The sequence below is a fragment of the Labeo rohita genome, chromosome 12, assembly GCF_022985175.1.
Source record: "Labeo rohita strain BAU-BD-2019 chromosome 12, IGBB_LRoh.1.0, whole genome shotgun sequence".
Lineage (NCBI taxonomy): Eukaryota > Metazoa > Chordata > Actinopteri > Cypriniformes > Cyprinidae > Labeo > Labeo rohita.
In genome coordinates, this window is record NC_066880.1 from 18,091,646 (window position 1) to 18,110,235 (window position 18,590).

Below are 18,590 nucleotides of genomic sequence, written 5' to 3' on the forward strand. Positions count from 1 at the left end.
TACGACTGGTTTTGTGATCCAGGGTCACATATATAATATATAACATCTGATATATGATAAAATTATAAATAATTATTTTTATATATGATATTTAATATATAAATGTTATGAAGATTACAAAATAATATAATAAAACAAGTATAATATTAAATTATATTTTTTAGCAAGTCTGGATTCAAAAATAAAAGCACGTTACGCATTTAAACGCTATGTTGTGCTGTAGGAAAATGAAATAATGTTACTCATGAAGCATTCCGTGGTAAAGGTTAGGTCGACAGCTCTCGCTACTGCGCATGCGCACATCAATCTAACGTTATTTTTGTCACACTGTGCAACAATAATACTGTTTTCTATATTAAGGGCTAAGTTTAGGGTTGGGGTAGGTGTAAACGTTAATAAAACACAATCTTATAGGTTAATTTCATTGTTAGTTTCCGGTCTAAGCTGTATCCCCTTTAGCCACAAATATATTTTCAAAATAAAAGTCCTTGTGACGTTTAGTTCGGAAACACGCATGCGCCTTTACGCTTTCTCTACACACGTGCACCATGGAGTCCCCACGAGATGAATTGGATCTTGATCGGTCTCAGGTATATTATAAATATTTGATAGTTGTCCCCCTCACATATTTGGTAAATTTTAGTATTTGTGTTGTGTGTTTGTATATTTACGTTTGTGCGGGAACCTTGTAAGAATGTAACGTTAGTTATAAACCAGGCTGCAAGTTGGCTAACTGCTGTAGCCAAGAACTCAAATCTCGAAGTGTTTTAGATGTTAAACATGTATGTTATTTTTGCTTTTATTATTTTAAATGTGTTTTTGATGTAGTTGCATAGTTAGGATTTGGTTACTGTTTTTGTGAAATTTTCTATGGCTGTTACTTTGCTACTACAGAAAAACATGACATTTAATGTTAGCTAATAACGTGTTGGGTTTTTAAGCTACGATAGAAAAACATGAAATTTAGTTAATAACATGTGTTACAGGTAAAGAAAGCTGTAGAGGCGTTACGGGCATATATAAAGAGCAGCTCCTCATCCCAAAAGCTGTTCGAGAATGATGGTCAGGCCATCTTTTTACAGTTAACTTTATGGAAAATCCCTAAAAAGGAGCAAACCATTCGCATGTAAGTCTTTCAATCTGAAGAATAATTGCTTTAGAGAAACTTAAGTATGTTGTGTTTCTCACCAAGTGTGTTTTTTCCTCACAGTCCTTTACCCCATGGGCTGAGGACTGAATCAGGGGACGTGTGTCTTTTCACCAGAGATGAACCCAAAATGACCTCAGAACAGGCAGTGAAATTCTACAATAAGTTACTCAAAGAGAGAGGTGTCAAAAATGCCATTGAGGTACTAGTTTGACCAAGTGTTTTCGATTTATATGCGCTTCAGCAACCCCTTTCCTTCTGTTTTAGTGCTGGTCATGGGTTAAAAAGTGCTAGAGTAATTCGGAGTGTATCCAGACGAGTCTCTTTCTCTATTGGAGCTCGTCTCTACAAACTTTGAAACAATCATGACTCCCAAGCAGGATGATTTTATGTGACAGTATGTATTATGAAATATGGCGTCATCTTAATTGTTTACACACATTTCGTCTTGTTAGGTGATTCCGTTCAACATGTTGAAAACTGAGTATAAGCCGTTTGAAGCCAAAAGGAAACTGCTGGGCAACTTTGATTTGTTTCTGTCAGACGCACGTATCCGACGCAGGTTACCCTCACATATTGGGAAGCATTTCTATCAAAGGAAGAAGTAAGTTTGTTTTTAACTGTAAACACACACACAAGTGCACAATAGAGAGACATTTTATAGTTTTGTAATGTTGTAGTGGTATAGTACTTCAATACTAATTGATTATTCAATTTACAAATTCCAAATAATAATAATAAAAAAAATAACTTTTTTGTTTTTTAAAGAAGTTTCTTCTAAAGAATGCACATCAAGGCTGCTTTTAGTTGATGAAAAATCCAGAAAAAAAGTAATATGTGAAATATTATTTCAATATAAAATAACCCTTTTCTGTGTGAATGCATTTTAAAATGTAACTTATTCCTGTGATGCAAAGCTACATTTTCAGCATCATTACTCCAGTCTTCAGTGTCACATGATCTTTCAGAAATCGTTCTAATATGCTGATTTATTATCGATTTAGAAAACACTTAATATTTTGTTGGAACCTGTGATATTTTTTTTAGGAATCTTTAACATTTATTTAAAATAGAGATCCTTTGTAACAACATAAACTACCTTTTAAAAGGTTTTGATCAATTTTTATTCTTTCTTTAATCTCTTTTTGAAAGAATTTAATTCACCAAGGATGTTAAATTGCTAAAAAGTGATAGCGAAGCCTTGTATCGTTAGAAAGTATTTCTATTTTGAGTAAATGCTGTTCCTTTTAACTTTTTAATTATCAAAGAATCCTGAGAAAAGAATCACAGGCTCCCAAAAACGTATTAAAGGAGAAGTGCACTTACAAAACAAAAATTCACATATAATGTACTCACTCCCTTGTCATCCAAGATGTTCATGTCTGTCTGTCTTCAATCATAAAGAAATTGTTTTTTTGAGGAAAAACATATAATGGACTGGTATGGTGCCCCAATTTTGAACTTTCAAAAAGCAGTTTAAATGCGGCTTCAAACAATCCCAAATGCTGTTGTAAACGATCCCAGCCGAGGAAGAAGGGTCTTATCTAGTGAAACAATCGGTTATTTTCATTTTAAAAAAATACAATTTAAATACTTTTGAATCTCAAACGCTCATCTTGTCTTTCTCTCCATGAACTTGAATGTGTATTCTGACTCAAGACAGTTAGGGTATGTCGAAAAACTCCAATTGTACTTTCTCCCTCATCTTCAAAAATCATTTAAAAATCATCCTACATCGCTGCAGAAGTACCGACCCAGTCTTTGCAAAGACAAAGATCATCAAACCCCCTTAACAAAAAAAAGGTAAAACAGTGATATAGGACGATTTTGAAGTTGAGGGAGAACATGAGATGGGAGTTTTTTGACATATCCTAACTGTCATGAACTGGAAAAAAACAGTCCAAGCAGAGTAAGACAAGACAAGCATTTGGCATTAGGAAGTATATAAATTGTATTTTTTAAAAATTAAAATAACCGATCGTTTCGCTAAATAAGACCCTTCTTTCTCGGCTAGGATCGTTTACAACCGAAAAAAACGTTTACTTCCAAAAATATTGGAAGTTCAAAATCAGGGCACCATAGCAGACCATTATATGAAGAAAAATGCTGAAATGTTTTCCTCAAAAACATAATTTCTTTACGACTGAAGAAAGATATGAACATCTTTGATGGCAAGGGGTGAGTAAATTATTTGTAAATTGTTTTTCTGGAAGTGGAGTTCTCCTTTAAGCAGCACAACTGTTTCCAATGTTGATAAAAGTAATAAATCAGCATGTTAGAATGATTTCTGAAGGATCATTTGATGCATGGAGTAATGGCTGATGAAAATTCAGCTTTGCATCACAGTTGTAAATTATATTTTAAAATCTATTAAAATAGAAAACCATTATTTTAAACAGTAATAATATTTCACAATATTATTTTTTTTCTGTATTTTTGATCATGTAAATGCAGCCTTGATGAGCATAACAGAATTCTTAAAAAAAAAAAAAAATCAAGATTTGAAAATAATTGCATTCATTTAGAGCTTTAAAAAGTAGTTCATGTAAACACATATACTGTAAATCTATAATTAATACTAATTAAAACTGGTAATGTAACCACATCTTTAACCTTGTCGAAAATGTTCTCTGAGACAAATCAATGAAAGCTTTTAGTGGATTATTCGTGCAGATTTTCAGTATCTAACAGGGTTTGTCAGTCATTGTGAATGACGTTGGTTTAAACGTTTTTCTCTGTTTCAGGGCTCCTCTGTCGGTGGATCTAGAGAGTAAACATCTAGCCAGAGACATGGAGCGCCTCATTCAGGGCACCAGCATTACTGTCTCAAACAAAGGCTGTTGTTGGTATGAACATTGTTTATTTTTTGTGGTACAGTAGGTAATGCACAACAGCAAACCACATCCTGCTTCTTCACAGCTGGTAGTGGGTTAAAAATGTGCTATAGTAACTCATAGTGTATCCAGACGGGTCTCCTCATCTGTTGGAGCTTGTCTCTACAAACTATGATACATGTCGGTTTATTTTTTGGTGTAATTTTCAAATAATTTTTAGAAAATATTTTGACCTAGTTGTATGGTTTATCACTCCAGCACAGTACGTGTTGCACATTCAGGCATGACAGCAGATGAGACGGTTGAGAATGTGATGTCAGCGGTTTCCACAATCTCAGCAAAATTATCATCGGTGAGTAAGAGTTTTGTGTACGTAACCAGCACCTTTTTCACTGCATTTTCTTGTAACAGGATGATGTTTTGTTTCTGTTCCTCAAGTTTTAACCCATAACCTTTAATCTGTTTCCCTCTCAGACAGGAAAAAACATAAAAATCATCCATTTGAAGAGTCAGACTTCAGTTGCGCTGCCCATCTACACCTCTGACCTGAGTCATCTCGCGCTGGTTGAGGAGGCCCGCAAGAACGCCCGTTTAACAAAGGTTAAAGATGGAAGATGCTTAAATGCAAAACATGGCCAAAAATAGTTTCATGTAAAATGAGAAGTCATGGTTTTATTCTTTTGTTTTTAGAGGAAGAGAGAAAATGAGAATACAGAAGTGTCAGAGTTGACGACTAAAAAAACCGTGGAAGAGAGAGACAGTGAGGAGGAGATACCACAGCTGGTGCCAATTGAGACACCAACCAAAAAGCCAAAAAAGGAGGTCAGTGTCTGTCTCACAAGGGACAGTTAATAAAACATATATTTACACTGCACTGATGTCAGTGTCATAATGGTGTTTTGTGTGTGTGTGTGTTTTTTTTGTAATGAATTTTTGTTTTTGCAGATCGTATCTAAAAAAGGACTGAAAAAAGTACCCAAGCCTGCTGCTGGCAAAGAACTAAAGAAAACCGTAAAAGACACAAAATTGATCAAGAAAACACCAAAAGCCACAGCACGTGATCTGAAGAGAAAAGCTAAAAACAAATAAAATTGTAAATGCATTTAATGTTCAATTTTCTCATCCTGTATGTCAATATATTTGGAGCAAGAATTTGTATTACACATTGTTTATGAGGTTCATGTGAAAGCATTTGTTCTAATCCATGTAAACAATGAATTAAAAGTTTACTAAATCTGACTAGTCTAAAGTTATTTAAATGAAACTAGACTTTGGTTATGCCATATTTGATGATAGAATGTTCTTTTTACAGCAGGTCTGTGTAATAATTCTTTACATTTATGTAGCACTTTTCTGGGCACTCAAAACGCTTTACATAGAAGGGGGAGTCTCCTTAACCACCACCAATGCACAGCATCCACCTGGATGATGCGACGGCAGCCATATTGCGCCAGAATGCCCACCACACACCAGCTTATTGGTGGAGAGGAGATGTGAGTGATGAAGCCAATCAGCTAATAGAGGTGTTTAGGGGCCAACCACTGAAGGTGCTGTAGCCCCTATTGTAGCTGTTGGTTTTGTTATTCTTCCTCCCCAATGAGTCTATGGCAGCCCTATAAAATGCATGAATTTGACTTTGAAATTTAAGGCCTGGAAAACCCTTGAAAATATCAATGTTCCTGAAGAGGTGCTTGCAAAGTGCTTGAATTATTTAAAGATAATGTATCTGTTAATGCAATTTCTCCACAGCAGTGACACGCATGTATGCATGTTTCATATGGATAACATAATCTGAGAATAGTTGTTTTCTATTTGAATTGGTTAATTTAAAAGTAGATATTTCACTCTCTATAGATATATTTTTATGTCTGTAAGGCAAGTATACATGGAGTTTCGTAATTTCACATTCAAGTTCACAGAGACTGAGACAGCAGAATGCACATCTGCATTAATTATTTTACAGAAGCGCAATGTTTCATTATTACTGTGAGTGTGCATAAATAAACATAGTCTTTACAGATTCGAAGGATGTATTACTTTTATCTGTATGACCAAAAATGAGAGTATTTTAAGAGCAAGAGGCTGCACCGGCACCTCCATCTGTTATTCAGTTAGTGCACAATATTTTTCAGCTTCCACACTACACACATACACTTAAATAGTGCACGTTCTAGGTTAACATTAACAATGTTAACAATGTGTCCATCACGGACTGTGTGACTTCGCCACTTCCTGTGGATTTTTTTTTTCTGTGACTAAGCGACTAATAAAATTTTGGTTGACCAAGACTCTTCTCATCGACTAATGGTTAGTCGACTATTAGGGGGCAGCCCTAATAACGACTTTATCAAAGGAGAAGTCCACTTCCAGAACAACAATTTACAAATAATTTATTCACCCCCTTGTCATCCAAGATGTTCATGACTTTCTGTCTTCAGTCGTAAAGAAATTATGTTTTTTGAGGAAAACATTTCAGGATATTTCTTCATATAATGGACTTCAATTGTGCCCCCGATTTTAAACTTCCAAAATGTAGTATAAATGCAGCTTCAAAAGGCTCTAAACGATCCCACCCGAGGAGGAAGGGTCTTATCTAGCGAAATGATCGATCATTTTTTTCAAAAAATAAAAAATTGTATACTTTGTAAGCACAAAAGCTTGTGTAGCACAGGCTCTGGGATGCACGTTCATGACACTACGTACTATTGAATCACGTTGAAAGGTCACGCAGAACTACAGACCCAGAGTTTACAAAGCAAACGTGCAAAGACTAACAAAGTGCAAGTAAGTCAAACGCTGTTATTCTGAAGTTGTAGGAGAAAACAAGATGGAGATTTTTGCCATTATCTACCTTTTTGAGCCGAAGTATACAGACGGTGAACTTAGACGTGATTCGTAGTAGTGATGGGAAGTTTGGATCATTTTACCAACTCGGACCTTTGAGTCTCTTTCAGCAAAATGAACAAATCTTTTTTTCCCAAGTCATTTCGTTCATTTTAGCAAAATATAATTAAAATGTTATGTGTTACTTCCCTAACACATCTACTGCTTACAAACGCTGATCACACTACAAGCAAGACAAGACTGTAATGCTGTAATGTAAAGAAACAGAAAAGATTAATTAATTGTTTACCTGGGTCTCGAAACAGGTGAACTAATTCCAGTACAGAACCTAACAGGATTTTGCGCATGCACGACTGAACGAATCACTCCCCGAGACGACTCGTTCTTCCTGAGTCACATTAAAGATCCGTCAAAATGAACAAATCATTCAAGAACGTGCATCCCAGAGCCTGTGCTACACAAGCTTTTGTGCTTAAAAAGTATACTAATTTTTATTTTCCAAAAAAAATGACAAGATAAGAACCTTCTTCCTCGGCTGGGATCGTTTAGAGCCTTCTGAAGCTGCATTTAAACTACATTTTGGAAGTTCAAAATGGGGGGCACAATTGTCCATTATATGAATAAAAATCCTGAAATGTTTTCCTCAAAAACCATAATTTCTTTACGACTGAAGACAAAAAGACATGAACATCTTGGATGACAAGGGGCTGAGTAAATTATTTCTAAATTGTTGTTCTGGAAGTGGACTTCTCCTTTAAGCAATTTCTCTTCGACATGCGTTCACCATACGCATACATTGGGTGCTGCTGACGTTGAACCCAGATGCGCTGCACCTTGTTTACAAGCAAATGCACACGTATGCGCTGTGGTGCTGTCGTGAACATGCATTGAAGACAGAAGAGAAAAAATTGTTGAACAAAATCGTTATTTTTGTTTTCTTCTGCGCAAAAAGTATTCTCATAGTATTCTGCATCTCAGAAATACTTCGATCTGTTGAATAGAAACTTGGTACTCTTTGCCAACAGCATGATCTGAGGATAAGTATACACAGAGATTCGAAGTTTCGCACTCAAGTTCACAGAGACCGAGACGTCAGAAAGTGCATCCTGTTTGCTTTAATTATTTTACAAAAGCACATTTAGTTTTTACTGAGAGGGTGCAAAATTAAATGTAGAGTTTTTATAGATTTGAAAGATCTATGATTTTTATCTGTATTACCAAAAATGACGGAGTATTTTAAGAGCAAGTGACACACTGGCGCCTCCATCTGTCATGCAGTGAGCGCACTCCACACTTCAGTAGCGCACATTTTTCTAGGTTAACATTAAATTGAGCTGCCACGTGAAGTTGCTACTACATACATCTTTCAGATGAAACGCCATATTTGAGGTCGATGAATGATAGGTGAGCATTTGGATGTCCTGCCTGATGTACTACATTACCACATAAACCAGCCGTTAATGATCTGTCCATCACGGACTGCATGACTTCACCACTTCCTGTGGGTTTTTTTTCTGACTAATAAAATTTTGGTCAACTAAGCCTTTTTACATCGATTAAGGGTTAGTCAACTATTAGGGGGCAGCCCTAATAACGACTTTATTCAGCAGTTTCTTCTCTTCCGTGTCAGTCTTCGACATACGTTCACTATGCGCTGCACCTTGTGAAGAGAAGAAATTGTTGAACAAAATCGTTATTTTTGTTTTCTTCGGCACAAAAAGCATTCTCATAGTATTCTGTATCTCAGAAATACTTTGATCTATTGAAATGAGACTTGGTACTCTTCATCAACAGCATGATCTGAGGGTTCATGGCGAATTTGGGAACAGCGCCACCTACAGATCACAAGATCTAAAAAATGTCTTTTTTGCTTATAAATCATTATCTCAATGTTTTAGAAAATCATGATCTCTAGATGTTTATGGATTCCTTGTGTCATGCTGCATCAGTGGACGTTTTTGTTTTTAACTTCTGAAACGTATCTGTCATTCATGTATATTCACTTTCTCCTCTTTGTCTTCTTCCGGTTCTGCATTGCGCTTACTGTACCTTTGCTTCTTGCAGCTATATTATATTACATGTATTTGATGAGCTGGATGATATGTTGGACCAGCTGCTCTTCTGTTTGTGCTGTTGTTACTGCTTACACTGGTATATGTTACATGGGTTTGCTTGCGTTCTTCCATTTGGATTGATGATGGTCATCATGTCGTTTAGCTGTTTTTTAAAATTTTAGAATTTAAAAAAAAATCTTTTGAAAGACCTCCTATTTAGAATCGTCTTTTGAGACAAGCTTGATCATTCTCCCTTTCTGACAAAATTACATTTCCTGGATGTACATCCTAGGCTGATCCCAACAAAATCAACAGAGTGTTCTCAGAAACCAAACAGAAGGCAAGTAAAAAACTCATTTCTGATGATATAAATTAGTCTTAATAGAGGGCTTAGATAATGATATTGTTAAATGTCAAGTTAAATGTTAGTTTTGGAATTACATGACTTAATTTTCATTTTTGGTTTAACTATCCTATTCAGAAATATGTTTAGAGTATTTAAAATGTAACTCTGCAGACCAAATCAAAGTGGCATCTTCCTTTTTTGTGCAAGTTTAGATTTGTCAGGATGGACTCTGTGCATCAATGTGATTTAAGTGAAGATGTTTCAACAGCACTTCGGGACCCTGTACCCAGAAACCCCAACTGCTGGACTTACTACCACAAACCAATTTTTATCTTGATCGCCGGTGGGCTAGCATTAGCTGCTGGTTTTGTGATAATACTCAATTCTAGTGGATTATTCAATAGTAATTCTACACACACAATGCCTGCGGATGATGAATTGGGCCCACTGTGTCTTTCAGTCGGGCTGATGTTTGCTGTGCTCGGCGTGGTGTGGATGTTGATCATAAAAGAAAATGTGAAACACAAAAGGCGGATGATCTAAAATTAGATCAAAGGCAGCTAACAATGTCATGTGGAAAACATTTATGTACATTTTTTTTATTTGATGTACAATTGTTGTCATTTTAACTCACGTGTAGTGTGTTTTGATGGTCATTTATCTTCATGGTTGTGATCTTGATAAAAGCGTTACTTTACTGCTCAACAGGTTTATTCACTTAAGTGTACTTTGAACATCATCTGTAAAGGTTCACGCAGTGTGTGCTTTTAGCACTAGTCTTCTGGACAGACAAGCTGCAGTCTTGTGATACAATTCAATAAAAAAGGACACGAATACGAATATATGATTGTGGATATGGAGAAAAAATATCCAGGAGTTGGTCGTTGCAAATGTGCATTTTGGTTTGCTGTTTTTCATGACATTTTTGGACTTTTTGTCCTTCTTGCTGGTGTATTTTGGGACATCTTTTTCCATGACTTTTTAATTTACGCTGGAGCTGTGATTATTTTCCTAAGTCTTATCTGGTGGGTGTTCTGGTACACTGGTAATATTGAAGTGCCTCCTGAAGAGCTGGTGGACGACATTGCTCAATACAAACGCACTAAAGGAATTTCAGGCGTTATGCGTAAAGTCTCCAGCAGTCTCTCTAACGGACTGAGGAATTCCTTTAGGAGAAGTGGAAGGTTCAACACTCAGGCTGAAGGCTCTCAGGCAAGCCGCAATGCCAGATCAGATCAACCTATTTCCATTGCCATGAGCTCCTATATAAATGCACAACCGCCTGGGACGACCAACAACCTGAACCGAGATCCTTTAGTGATTTAACCTACAGGTAACAAAAATAATACACTATAAAACAGTTTTAAATCAGTACAGAATTCAATAAACTACAAGCATGATTTTTTTTATTTTAATGATCGTGCAACGTGTGGTCTTGTTAATCATTTATAGCATTCTGGTCTTTGGGAGGACTCCTATTGGACAGGAGGGATAATCAAATAAAAGTTATCTTTTGTACCACACATGGCAAACTTTGCTCGACATTCAGTGTCAGGCTCTGATTTGCATTTTTATTCCCACAGTGCTTTGCGGAGAGACCCTCCTCTTCACATCGGCATTCATGCTGCCTAGAAATGCTTTGCCTTTTAAAGTGCTTTATAGATCTTTAAGATCATCAGTGTTTTCGGCTACATTTCTGTGTAATTGTTTATATTTAAATAGCTTTAAATATTGTTTTTTTAATCCAATTTAACGAAATGTATTTGTATTATTTAACATAATGTGATAATATTATTACAGAATAAACTAATATGTTGTCCCTCTCTACCTAATAAGCAGTGCTTACTTTTATGTGTTTACAACAGTATCAGGAAAATATTGTCTTATGTACAAACTTGCAATTAAAATAATTTTAAAACATATTTATTAGTCTGTTATTGATTTATTTGAAAGGCCTCTATTCAAAGCTGAAACGTGGTACGCTGTAATTTTTTTTTAAAGGGGTCATCGGATGCCCATTTTCCACAAGTTGATATGATTCTTTAGAGTCTTAATGAAAAGTCTATAGTATATTTTGGTTAAAAATTCTCAATGGTAGTGTAAAACAACACCCTTTTTACCTTGCCGAAATCAGCTCTGCAAAAATCATCTCATTCTGGTGGAGGCTGCTTTAAATGCAAATGAGCTCTGCTCGCTCCGCCCCTCTCTTCTCTCTGTGGAGTGACGAGCCTGTTTACTTTAGTCGCATTTTTAGCCACGTTTACCCGCTAAACTTGCTAACTAGCACATTATTAGGAAAGACAAATGGCAAAGATTCATAAAAAAACCTTATACTCACTTCTGCTGTAAGTGAAGCTGGATCACAAACGATTCGCGCGAACATAGACGGATATATGTAGATCGGGAGGCGCATTCCCTTCACAAACAAACGTAATCCACTGCATCTTCAGCAGCTCAGATGTCGGGAGTAAATGACGCGCACTACGTACATTATTACATCCAGCAACACAACACCTCAATCGCTCAATCAGAGTTATTCTTGTCTAACTTACATTCCTGCTCCGGCAATGAAACAAAGAGGGCGGACTGTTACAGCTGATCTGAGGTAAAACGCTCATGTCAATCAACTATTGTGGGAGCGGCCTCTGGCATCTGAGAATAGCTCGATTTGAAAAAGGGGATATTATTATATTATTTTTACAGATTAATTAAAAACCACTGCATGGATTTTTATCATTATAGGGTAGATTTGTACATACACTGCGAACACACATTAATGTTCAAACAACATGTAAAAGTGAACTTAGCATCCGATGACCCCTTTAAATATTAACTGTCAAAGACTTTAAAAATGCAGTAACACTTTACAATATGAATGAACAAATTACAACATGAATGAACAAAGACCAATTCATTTATTAAACTATTAAGCTTTGTTAATGTTAGTTAATAAAAATACAGTTGTTCATTGTTTGTTCATGTTAGTTCACAGAACTCCACTTCCAGAACAACAATTTACAAATAATTTACTCACCCCCTTGTCATCCAAGACGTTCATGTCTTTCTTTCTTCAGTCGTAAAGAAATTATGTTTTTTGAGGAAAACATTTCAGCATTTTTTTTTTATATATAGCTAATGGACTGTTATGGTGCACTGATTTTGAACTTCCAAAATGCAGTTTAAATGCGGGTTCAAACGATCCCAAATGCGGTTGTAACAATCCCAGCTGAAGAAGAAGGGTCTTATCTAGCGAAACGCTTGTCTTGTCTTACTCTGCTTGGACTGTTTTTGTTCCGGTTCGTGACAGTTAGGGTATTTTGAAAAAGTCCCATCTCATGTTCTCGCTCAACTATATCGCTGTTTTACCTTTTTTTGTTAAGGGTGTTTGATCTTCTTTGCATGTTCACGTTGCAAAGACTGGGTCGGAACTTGTGCAGCGATGTAGGATGATTTTGAAATGATTTTTGAAGTTGAGGGAGAAAATCCGATTATAGTTTTTCAGTCTCGAGTCAGAATACACAGAGTTCATGGAGAGAAAGGCAAGATGAGCGTTTGAGATTAAAAAGTAACGTTATTTAAATTGTATTTTTTTAATGAAAATTACAGATCATTTCGCTAGATAAGACCCTTCTTCCTCAGCTGGGATTATTTACAATCGCATTTATGATCGTTTGAAGCCGCATTTAAACTGCATTTTGGAAGTTCAAAATCGGGTCACGATATCCATTATATGGAGAAAAATGCAAAAATGTTTTTCTCAAAAACCATAATTTCTTTACGACTGAAGAAACATGAACATCTTGGATGGCAAGGGGTGAGTACATTATATGTGAATGTTTGTTTTGGAAGTGGACTTCTCCTTTAACTAATGTTACCAAACACAGCTTGTTAACTGATGTAGTTAACTAACGCTAACATTATTGTAAGGTGTTACCAAAAATGCTATAGTAAAAACTTGTTATTTATTATTTACATTTAACTGGTGAACAGTAAGTTCCCTATATATGGGCGGAAACTGTAATATACATTTAATATAAGTTTACAGTAAAATCGGTAAAAAAGGACAAGTTATTTTATAATTTATAGTGAAAACTGTATACTGACACTTCATTTGATAGTATTTCATTCAAATAATTGTGTTTCTTAGTAGTTTTTGTTATCAGTTATGTAAATTAGGGTTTATGCTACAGCTCATGTTGTTTAATTCATGTTTATTGCATTATTTTAGTGTCGTGTGTTACCATGATGGTTTTATGTATTTGTACACCGTCTACATATTAGTATTTACCTCAGCTTGTGGAAAGACTGGGATGAACTTCATGTGGCTTTCTCTTTACTACACTCTTAAAAATAAAGGTTCTTTACCGGCATTGATGGTTTCTTGAAGAACCTTGAACATCCATGGAACCTCTCAAATGCAGAAAAAGTTCTTTATAAGGTTCTTCTTTAAGGAACTGTTCACTGAAAGGTTCTTTGAGAAACCAAAAATGGTTCTTCACGGACAAAACACCCTTTTGGAACCTTTATTTTTAAGAGTGTACCTGTGTTATTATGTTGGCTGTCAGTATGTTAAAGGTACAAAACAGTAATGTTAAGTTGTAATGTTTTAAACTGTAATATTTATGGGTTGTTTTGTAAATGCGGTTACATTTTTACTGTATTTTTACAGAATTATTCTGGAAGCTGACAGTTTTTGTCTGTAAAAGCTACAGGATTTTTATTATTTTATTTCATTTATTTCATTCCTGTTTTTTGCAAGGTACTTACATAAATAGTTAAAGTAAAATAGAACTTTTATTTTATTTTATTTAAAAAAAACAATGTAAATTTGCTTGATGAAGACTTTTTGTTGAGAAAATGTGGCTATGCTCATGTGAAAGACAAAAGTGTCGATGGCCCAGGGACATCCCCTTCTTAAGACATATTTACATACTGGGCATAATAAATATTTGGCTGCTGTGTAAGTTCAGTGACTCCTAGTACCTCAGCGGAAGATGCTTCTCTTTATATTGCTGCTTTACATTATTATTTATGCTGAGGGAAAATGTGCAAAGAATTATTATTACGATGGACTTCTTGAGGAATGTCAGCATTGCTCCATTCGATGCAACTCCCCACCAGATATTTGCAAAACGTTTTGTACCTCAAGTAAGTATTGTTTTTTATATTTTGACGAAGAATATGATACTTGTATTCAAACACATTGCATTTAGTCATTTTATGCGTATATGTATTGGTAACACTTTACCATAAGGTTCATTGGATAAAATTAGTTAACTACTTTAGTTAACTTGAACCAAGAATAAACAATACTTCTACAGCATTTATTAATCTTAATGTTAATTTTAGCATTTACTAATAAAAATCAAAAGTTGTTAACATTCATTAATGTGCTGTGAATTAACATGAACTAACAATGAACAACTGTATTTTCATGAACTAACATTAACAAAGATGAATAACTACTGTAAGAAATGTATTGTTCATTGTTTGTTCATCTTAGTTAATACGTTAACTAACTTTAACTAATGGAACCTTACTGTAAAGTGTTACCAATGTATTAGTTACAGTTATGGTAAGTTAAAATACTGCCTTATGTTTACTGCCCTAAAGAAGCTACATAACAATATTCAGCATTCAGTATATAATAGAATATTTATTAATATAAACATATATTCTTCAAGACAAATTACGTTGATTTAAACAAATGATCATGTTGTATAAAAACCATTAAAAAATAAACTTAAAAATGTTATAAAAAGTATTTTTTTTTGTTTTGTGAAATATGTGTAATATAAATGCATGTTCGTGAGTTTCTTTAGGGCAGTACAAAATTAAATACCAAATGCAATCTTTATTTAAATGCTATTATTCAAATAAAACTATTTAAACTCTTGAAAAGGTATGACTGATTATGAGTAGAACTGTATCATGAATCCACAATGTCTTATGATTTCAGTCTCTTATTCAGTGCTTCATTGTGTCTATTTCAGTCCCAGAAAACGAAGTTGAAAAGAATCAAAATATTCGTTTAATTTTGATCGTGTTTTTTGTGTTCCTGGGAGCTTTCACAGCACTGACCATTATTCTGCGAGTTATACGCAGAAAAACCTGTAAGCCCATCATGAAAAAAGGTATACTGCTGAAAGGCCTTTGATTATAAACAAAAATGTAGACAGTACTGTTCAAATTGTTGAATAGTACATTGGTTGAAATGTTAGTGCTTTATATCATTGGTTTACTGTACTTGATTTTATGTATGGCATTATTATAACATATATCTGACCCTGGACTACAAAACCAGTCTTAAGTAGCACAAGTATATTTGTAGCAAAAAATACATTGTATGGGTCAAAATGATCAATATCATTAATCATGTTCCATAAAGATACTTTGTAAATTTCCTAATTTTTTGATTAGTAATGCATTGCTAAGAACTTCATTTGGACAACTTTAAAGACGATTTTCTCAGTATATTGATTATAGATTATATTTCAGATTTTCCAGATATTGTCCTATCCTAACAAACCATACATCAATGGAAAGCTATTTTATATTTATTCAGCTTTCAGATGATGTATAAATCTCAGTTTCAAAAAAATATGACTGGTTTTGTGGTCCAGGATCACATATATTATTTCATTTTATATGATTTGTATGTCTAACTATGCTTATTCTAGTAATCAGTGTTTTTATAGTGACATCAATAGTGTGGGAAACAAATTCTTACATAGTCAATGAAATGTCACACAGTGATAGGTCAAGAACAAAAGACGTCTGACAGCGAGAGAGGCTCAAATGTCACAGAGCAATCTGAAGACATGGATGAAACTACGACTGATTTGTCAGATCGACTGAACCAGGATCACTACAACTCCAGCCTTCCTCTTCCGTCCACTGAGGAAGGCACCACATTGCTGGTTACAACAAAGACAGTGCAAGCTTACCACTGTACACCTGTCATATGAACAGCAGCAGACCCAGAAAACACTGCACATCGTCTGGTTAACAGTGATAGCGAGCATAAAACTGGATAAAACTGTCATGACTGATGGATGCACTAATAATGGACACAGGACTTGAACTTCAACACAAGATGGTATCTGACTGTCAGAAGTGAACATTTCAGTGTTATTTACATGTATTATCTGCAATATTACAAACATTAGAAACCATACTTTGTCCAAAAGGCCACCCTTACTTTTTTTTTTTTTTAAATTTATGTTGTATCTTTGTTAAATTAAAATGTGTTACTTCAATTATAAAAGTCTTAGCTACCTTTTGTAAATATACTTAAGCAAAAACTGACATGAGATTTATGTAATAAATGCTTAAAAGGATAGTTCACCCATTTCTTGTTTTTAAATCTGCCATTATTTACCCTTTAATTTTTTTCCCAAACGATGTATGACATTTCTCTTATGAAAATCATTACTGGTTTTATTATAGTAAAAGTCTAAGAGCCATGTGTTTTGGCATATTGATTACCATTTGTATAACCACAGATTTACTACAAATACGATGGTTAAACTATGGTTAGTGTAGGAAAACCATGCTTAATTTGTGGTTAGCATGGTTTAACTATAGTAACCATGTTTTTTGTTTTATTTGTAGTAAAACCATGGGATCATGCCCCTAAAACGATCTGTTAGGCACAATGATAGTCTCAGTCACCATTTACTGTCACTGTACGAAAAAAATGAACGTGAACAACGTTGACGGAAGTTGTCCTAACATTCTGCCTAACATTTCCTTTCGTTATTCACCGAAAAAATAAAGTCATACAGGTTTGGAACGACACGAGGGTGAGTAAAGGATGACGGAGTGTTCATGTTTGTGTGAACTGTGCCTTTAAATTAGACTTTCAGAATCCAGTGACGTAAAAAATGCTTTTATTTACATTTTGAATGATTTATTAAGCTATGTAGCTTTGACCCACGTGACAATATTGCTGTCACATGACACCAGGGCAATGTCATGTGACTGACACGAGCGCTGTGTACAGTGGTATTAGCGGGCTCTCGTTAGCACAACGATACAGTTTAACTCGGTAGAAACAGTTCACTCATGCTAAACAGTAAACCCTTATACTTCATAAAACAGGGTATTTATAGTTGTGATGCATTAAACAGCTTTAAAAAACTGCTAGTGTTGTCCAAGCTAGGCCTCGGTTGCACTGTAACGTTTAACTGCTCTGCAAATGAACCTATGGAGAACGACCCAAAATGTCAACAGTGTTAAACATCTTTTGGGATTAATCTGATACTTTTGGGGAAGTACACAATCGCGATTCATGTCGCTTGCTAAACCGTTTGATCTGGAATTTCAGAATGAACGGTGAGTTATATGTAAATATGAGGTGATGGATTCATGCTGTTACGTGGTTTATTTGTATATGCAACACATGCAGTTGTTATCTAAGTATTGTTTGTGAGGCAGCTAGAGGTTTCAAAACATTTAGTCTGTGGTGTGAATATGCAGATACTAGAATGTCATACTTATTTAAAGAACTAAATGACAAGAGCGTTCGAAATGGAATAAAAATAGAGGACATTTGAACTTGAAATGTGATAAATTTGACGATATCAGAGTATCTTCGTATCTACTTCAACAACTTCCTAATTTTTTTGTCTGTTGTTTTGACAGGTCATGTCTAATGTGTGACTGTTTTGGGTTTCAATCAGGACAAAAATCACAGTGCATGAAATGAATAACAGTTTAACATTATAGCAAAAGATTGACTGCATTCATATAGTAGTATCTCTCTCTCTCTCTCTCTCTCTCTCTCTCTGTGTGTAAATATATGTGTATATATAATTGTAAATATATATAATGAGTAAATTCAAACTACACTAAGTACTGCTTGTGCTTTTCTGTGCAGTCAGTCATTTACCAAATTGTTAATCATTGTTATTCATATTATGCTCTGTGATTTTTATGTGTGTGTGTTTTTTTTAAGTGTTTTTATGCTGTTAATACCAGTAATATCTCAGGACACTGTACCTTACAGGCACGCAGCAAAATGACCTGAAAAGACAAAACCTGTTAGAGAGACTTCTTGATGCAGTTAAACAGGTAAAGTGACATCGAGTTGTTTCATTGACTATTTGATAACTTATTTGTTTCCATTACTAACACAAAACATTTCCTCTTTGACAGTGCTGGCTTAAAACAAGTGATTAATAGGTTTTTAAGTGCCCAGTTTGGCAGATTATACTTAGGGCTGCAAAAAGATTATGCGCGATTAATCGATTTTAAAATAAAAGTTTATGTTTGCATACTTGCATATTTATTGTGTATATATAAATACACACACACACACACACACACATATGTATATATTTAAACAATATGTGTATGTATTG

General features: G+C 34.8%; 3 protein-coding genes, 1 long non-coding RNA gene and 2 other non-coding genes across 8 annotated transcripts in view; all 6 read left to right on the plus strand.

Annotated features, from left to right (window-relative positions):
- Nucleotides 1-496: 496 nt before the first annotated feature.
- On the plus strand, nt 497-5,220 carry rsl1d1 (ribosomal L1 domain containing 1). The gene is made up of 9 exons (XM_051123562.1): nt 497-590; nt 987-1,126; nt 1,211-1,349; nt 1,603-1,751; nt 3,892-3,993; nt 4,240-4,333; nt 4,456-4,581; nt 4,672-4,803; nt 4,927-5,220. Exons 1-9 carry the CDS (start codon nt 549-551, stop codon nt 5,068-5,070), a joined length of 1,068 nt encoding a protein of 355 aa, XP_050979519.1. The 5' UTR covers nt 497-548; the 3' UTR covers nt 5,071-5,220.
- LOC127174632 (small nucleolar RNA SNORA55) lies at nt 1,383-1,512 on the plus strand. The gene has a single exon (XR_007828890.1). It is a non-coding gene; the product is annotated as a small nucleolar RNA SNORA55 (small nucleolar RNA).
- On the plus strand, nt 4,033-4,163 carry LOC127174634 (small nucleolar RNA SNORA55). Its single transcript, XR_007828891.1, has one exon. It is a non-coding gene; the product is annotated as a small nucleolar RNA SNORA55 (small nucleolar RNA).
- Nucleotides 5,221-9,830: 4,610 nt separating the features above from the next.
- On the plus strand, nt 9,831-11,147 carry LOC127174289 (uncharacterized). The gene is made up of 2 exons (XR_007828865.1): nt 9,831-10,558; nt 10,809-11,147. It is a non-coding gene; the product is annotated as an uncharacterized LOC127174289 (long non-coding RNA).
- A 3,067-nt stretch (nt 11,148-14,214) lies between these two features.
- On the plus strand, nt 14,215-16,528 carry LOC127173783 (tumor necrosis factor receptor superfamily member 17). Of its 2 annotated transcripts, none has more exons than XM_051123739.1 (3): nt 14,215-14,373; nt 15,219-15,359; nt 15,979-16,528. In XM_051123739.1, the coding sequence occupies exons 1-3, from the start codon at nt 14,220-14,222 to the stop codon at nt 16,191-16,193; spliced, it is 510 nt and encodes a 169-aa protein (XP_050979696.1). In that variant the 5' UTR covers nt 14,215-14,219; the 3' UTR covers nt 16,194-16,528. The 2 variants fall into 2 exon arrangements, with proteins under 2 accessions (XP_050979696.1, XP_050979697.1); XM_051123740.1 differs by having other exon boundaries at nt 15,291-15,359.
- Nucleotides 16,529-17,198: 670 nt separating this feature from the next.
- Nucleotides 17,199-18,590, plus strand: part of snx29 (sorting nexin 29) — a 158,598-nt gene continuing 157,206 nt past the window's right edge. For both annotated transcript variants that reach the window (XM_051123893.1, XM_051123892.1), the window contains exons 1-2: nt 17,199-17,562; nt 18,236-18,300. In XM_051123893.1, the coding sequence (XP_050979850.1) occupies nt 17,556-17,562; nt 18,236-18,300 (72 nt within the window). In that variant the 5' untranslated portion in view covers nt 17,199-17,555. The remainder of the gene's footprint in view (nt 17,563-18,235; nt 18,301-18,590) is intronic.

Coding starts and splice junctions, on each gene's coding strand:
- rsl1d1 (XM_051123562.1), top strand. CDS start 549: ATGGAGTCCCCACGAGATGAATTGGATCTTGATCGGTCTCAG. Junction 1,350..1,602: donor GTGTCAAAAATGCCATTGAG/GTACTAGTTTGA, acceptor TCGTCTTGTTAG/GTGATTCCGTTCAACATGTT. Junction 3,994..4,239: donor TCAAACAAAGGCTGTTGTTG/GTATGAACATTG, acceptor TTATCACTCCAG/CACAGTACGTGTTGCACATT.
- LOC127173783 (XM_051123739.1), top strand. CDS start 14,220: ATGCTTCTCTTTATATTGCTGCTTTACATTATTATTTATGCTGAGGGA. Junction 14,374..15,218: donor CAAAACGTTTTGTACCTCAA/GTAAGTATTGTT, acceptor TGTCTATTTCAG/TCCCAGAAAACGAAGTTGAA. Junction 15,360..15,978: donor TAAGCCCATCATGAAAAAAG/GTATACTGCTGA, acceptor AATGTCACACAG/TGATAGGTCAAGAACAAAAG.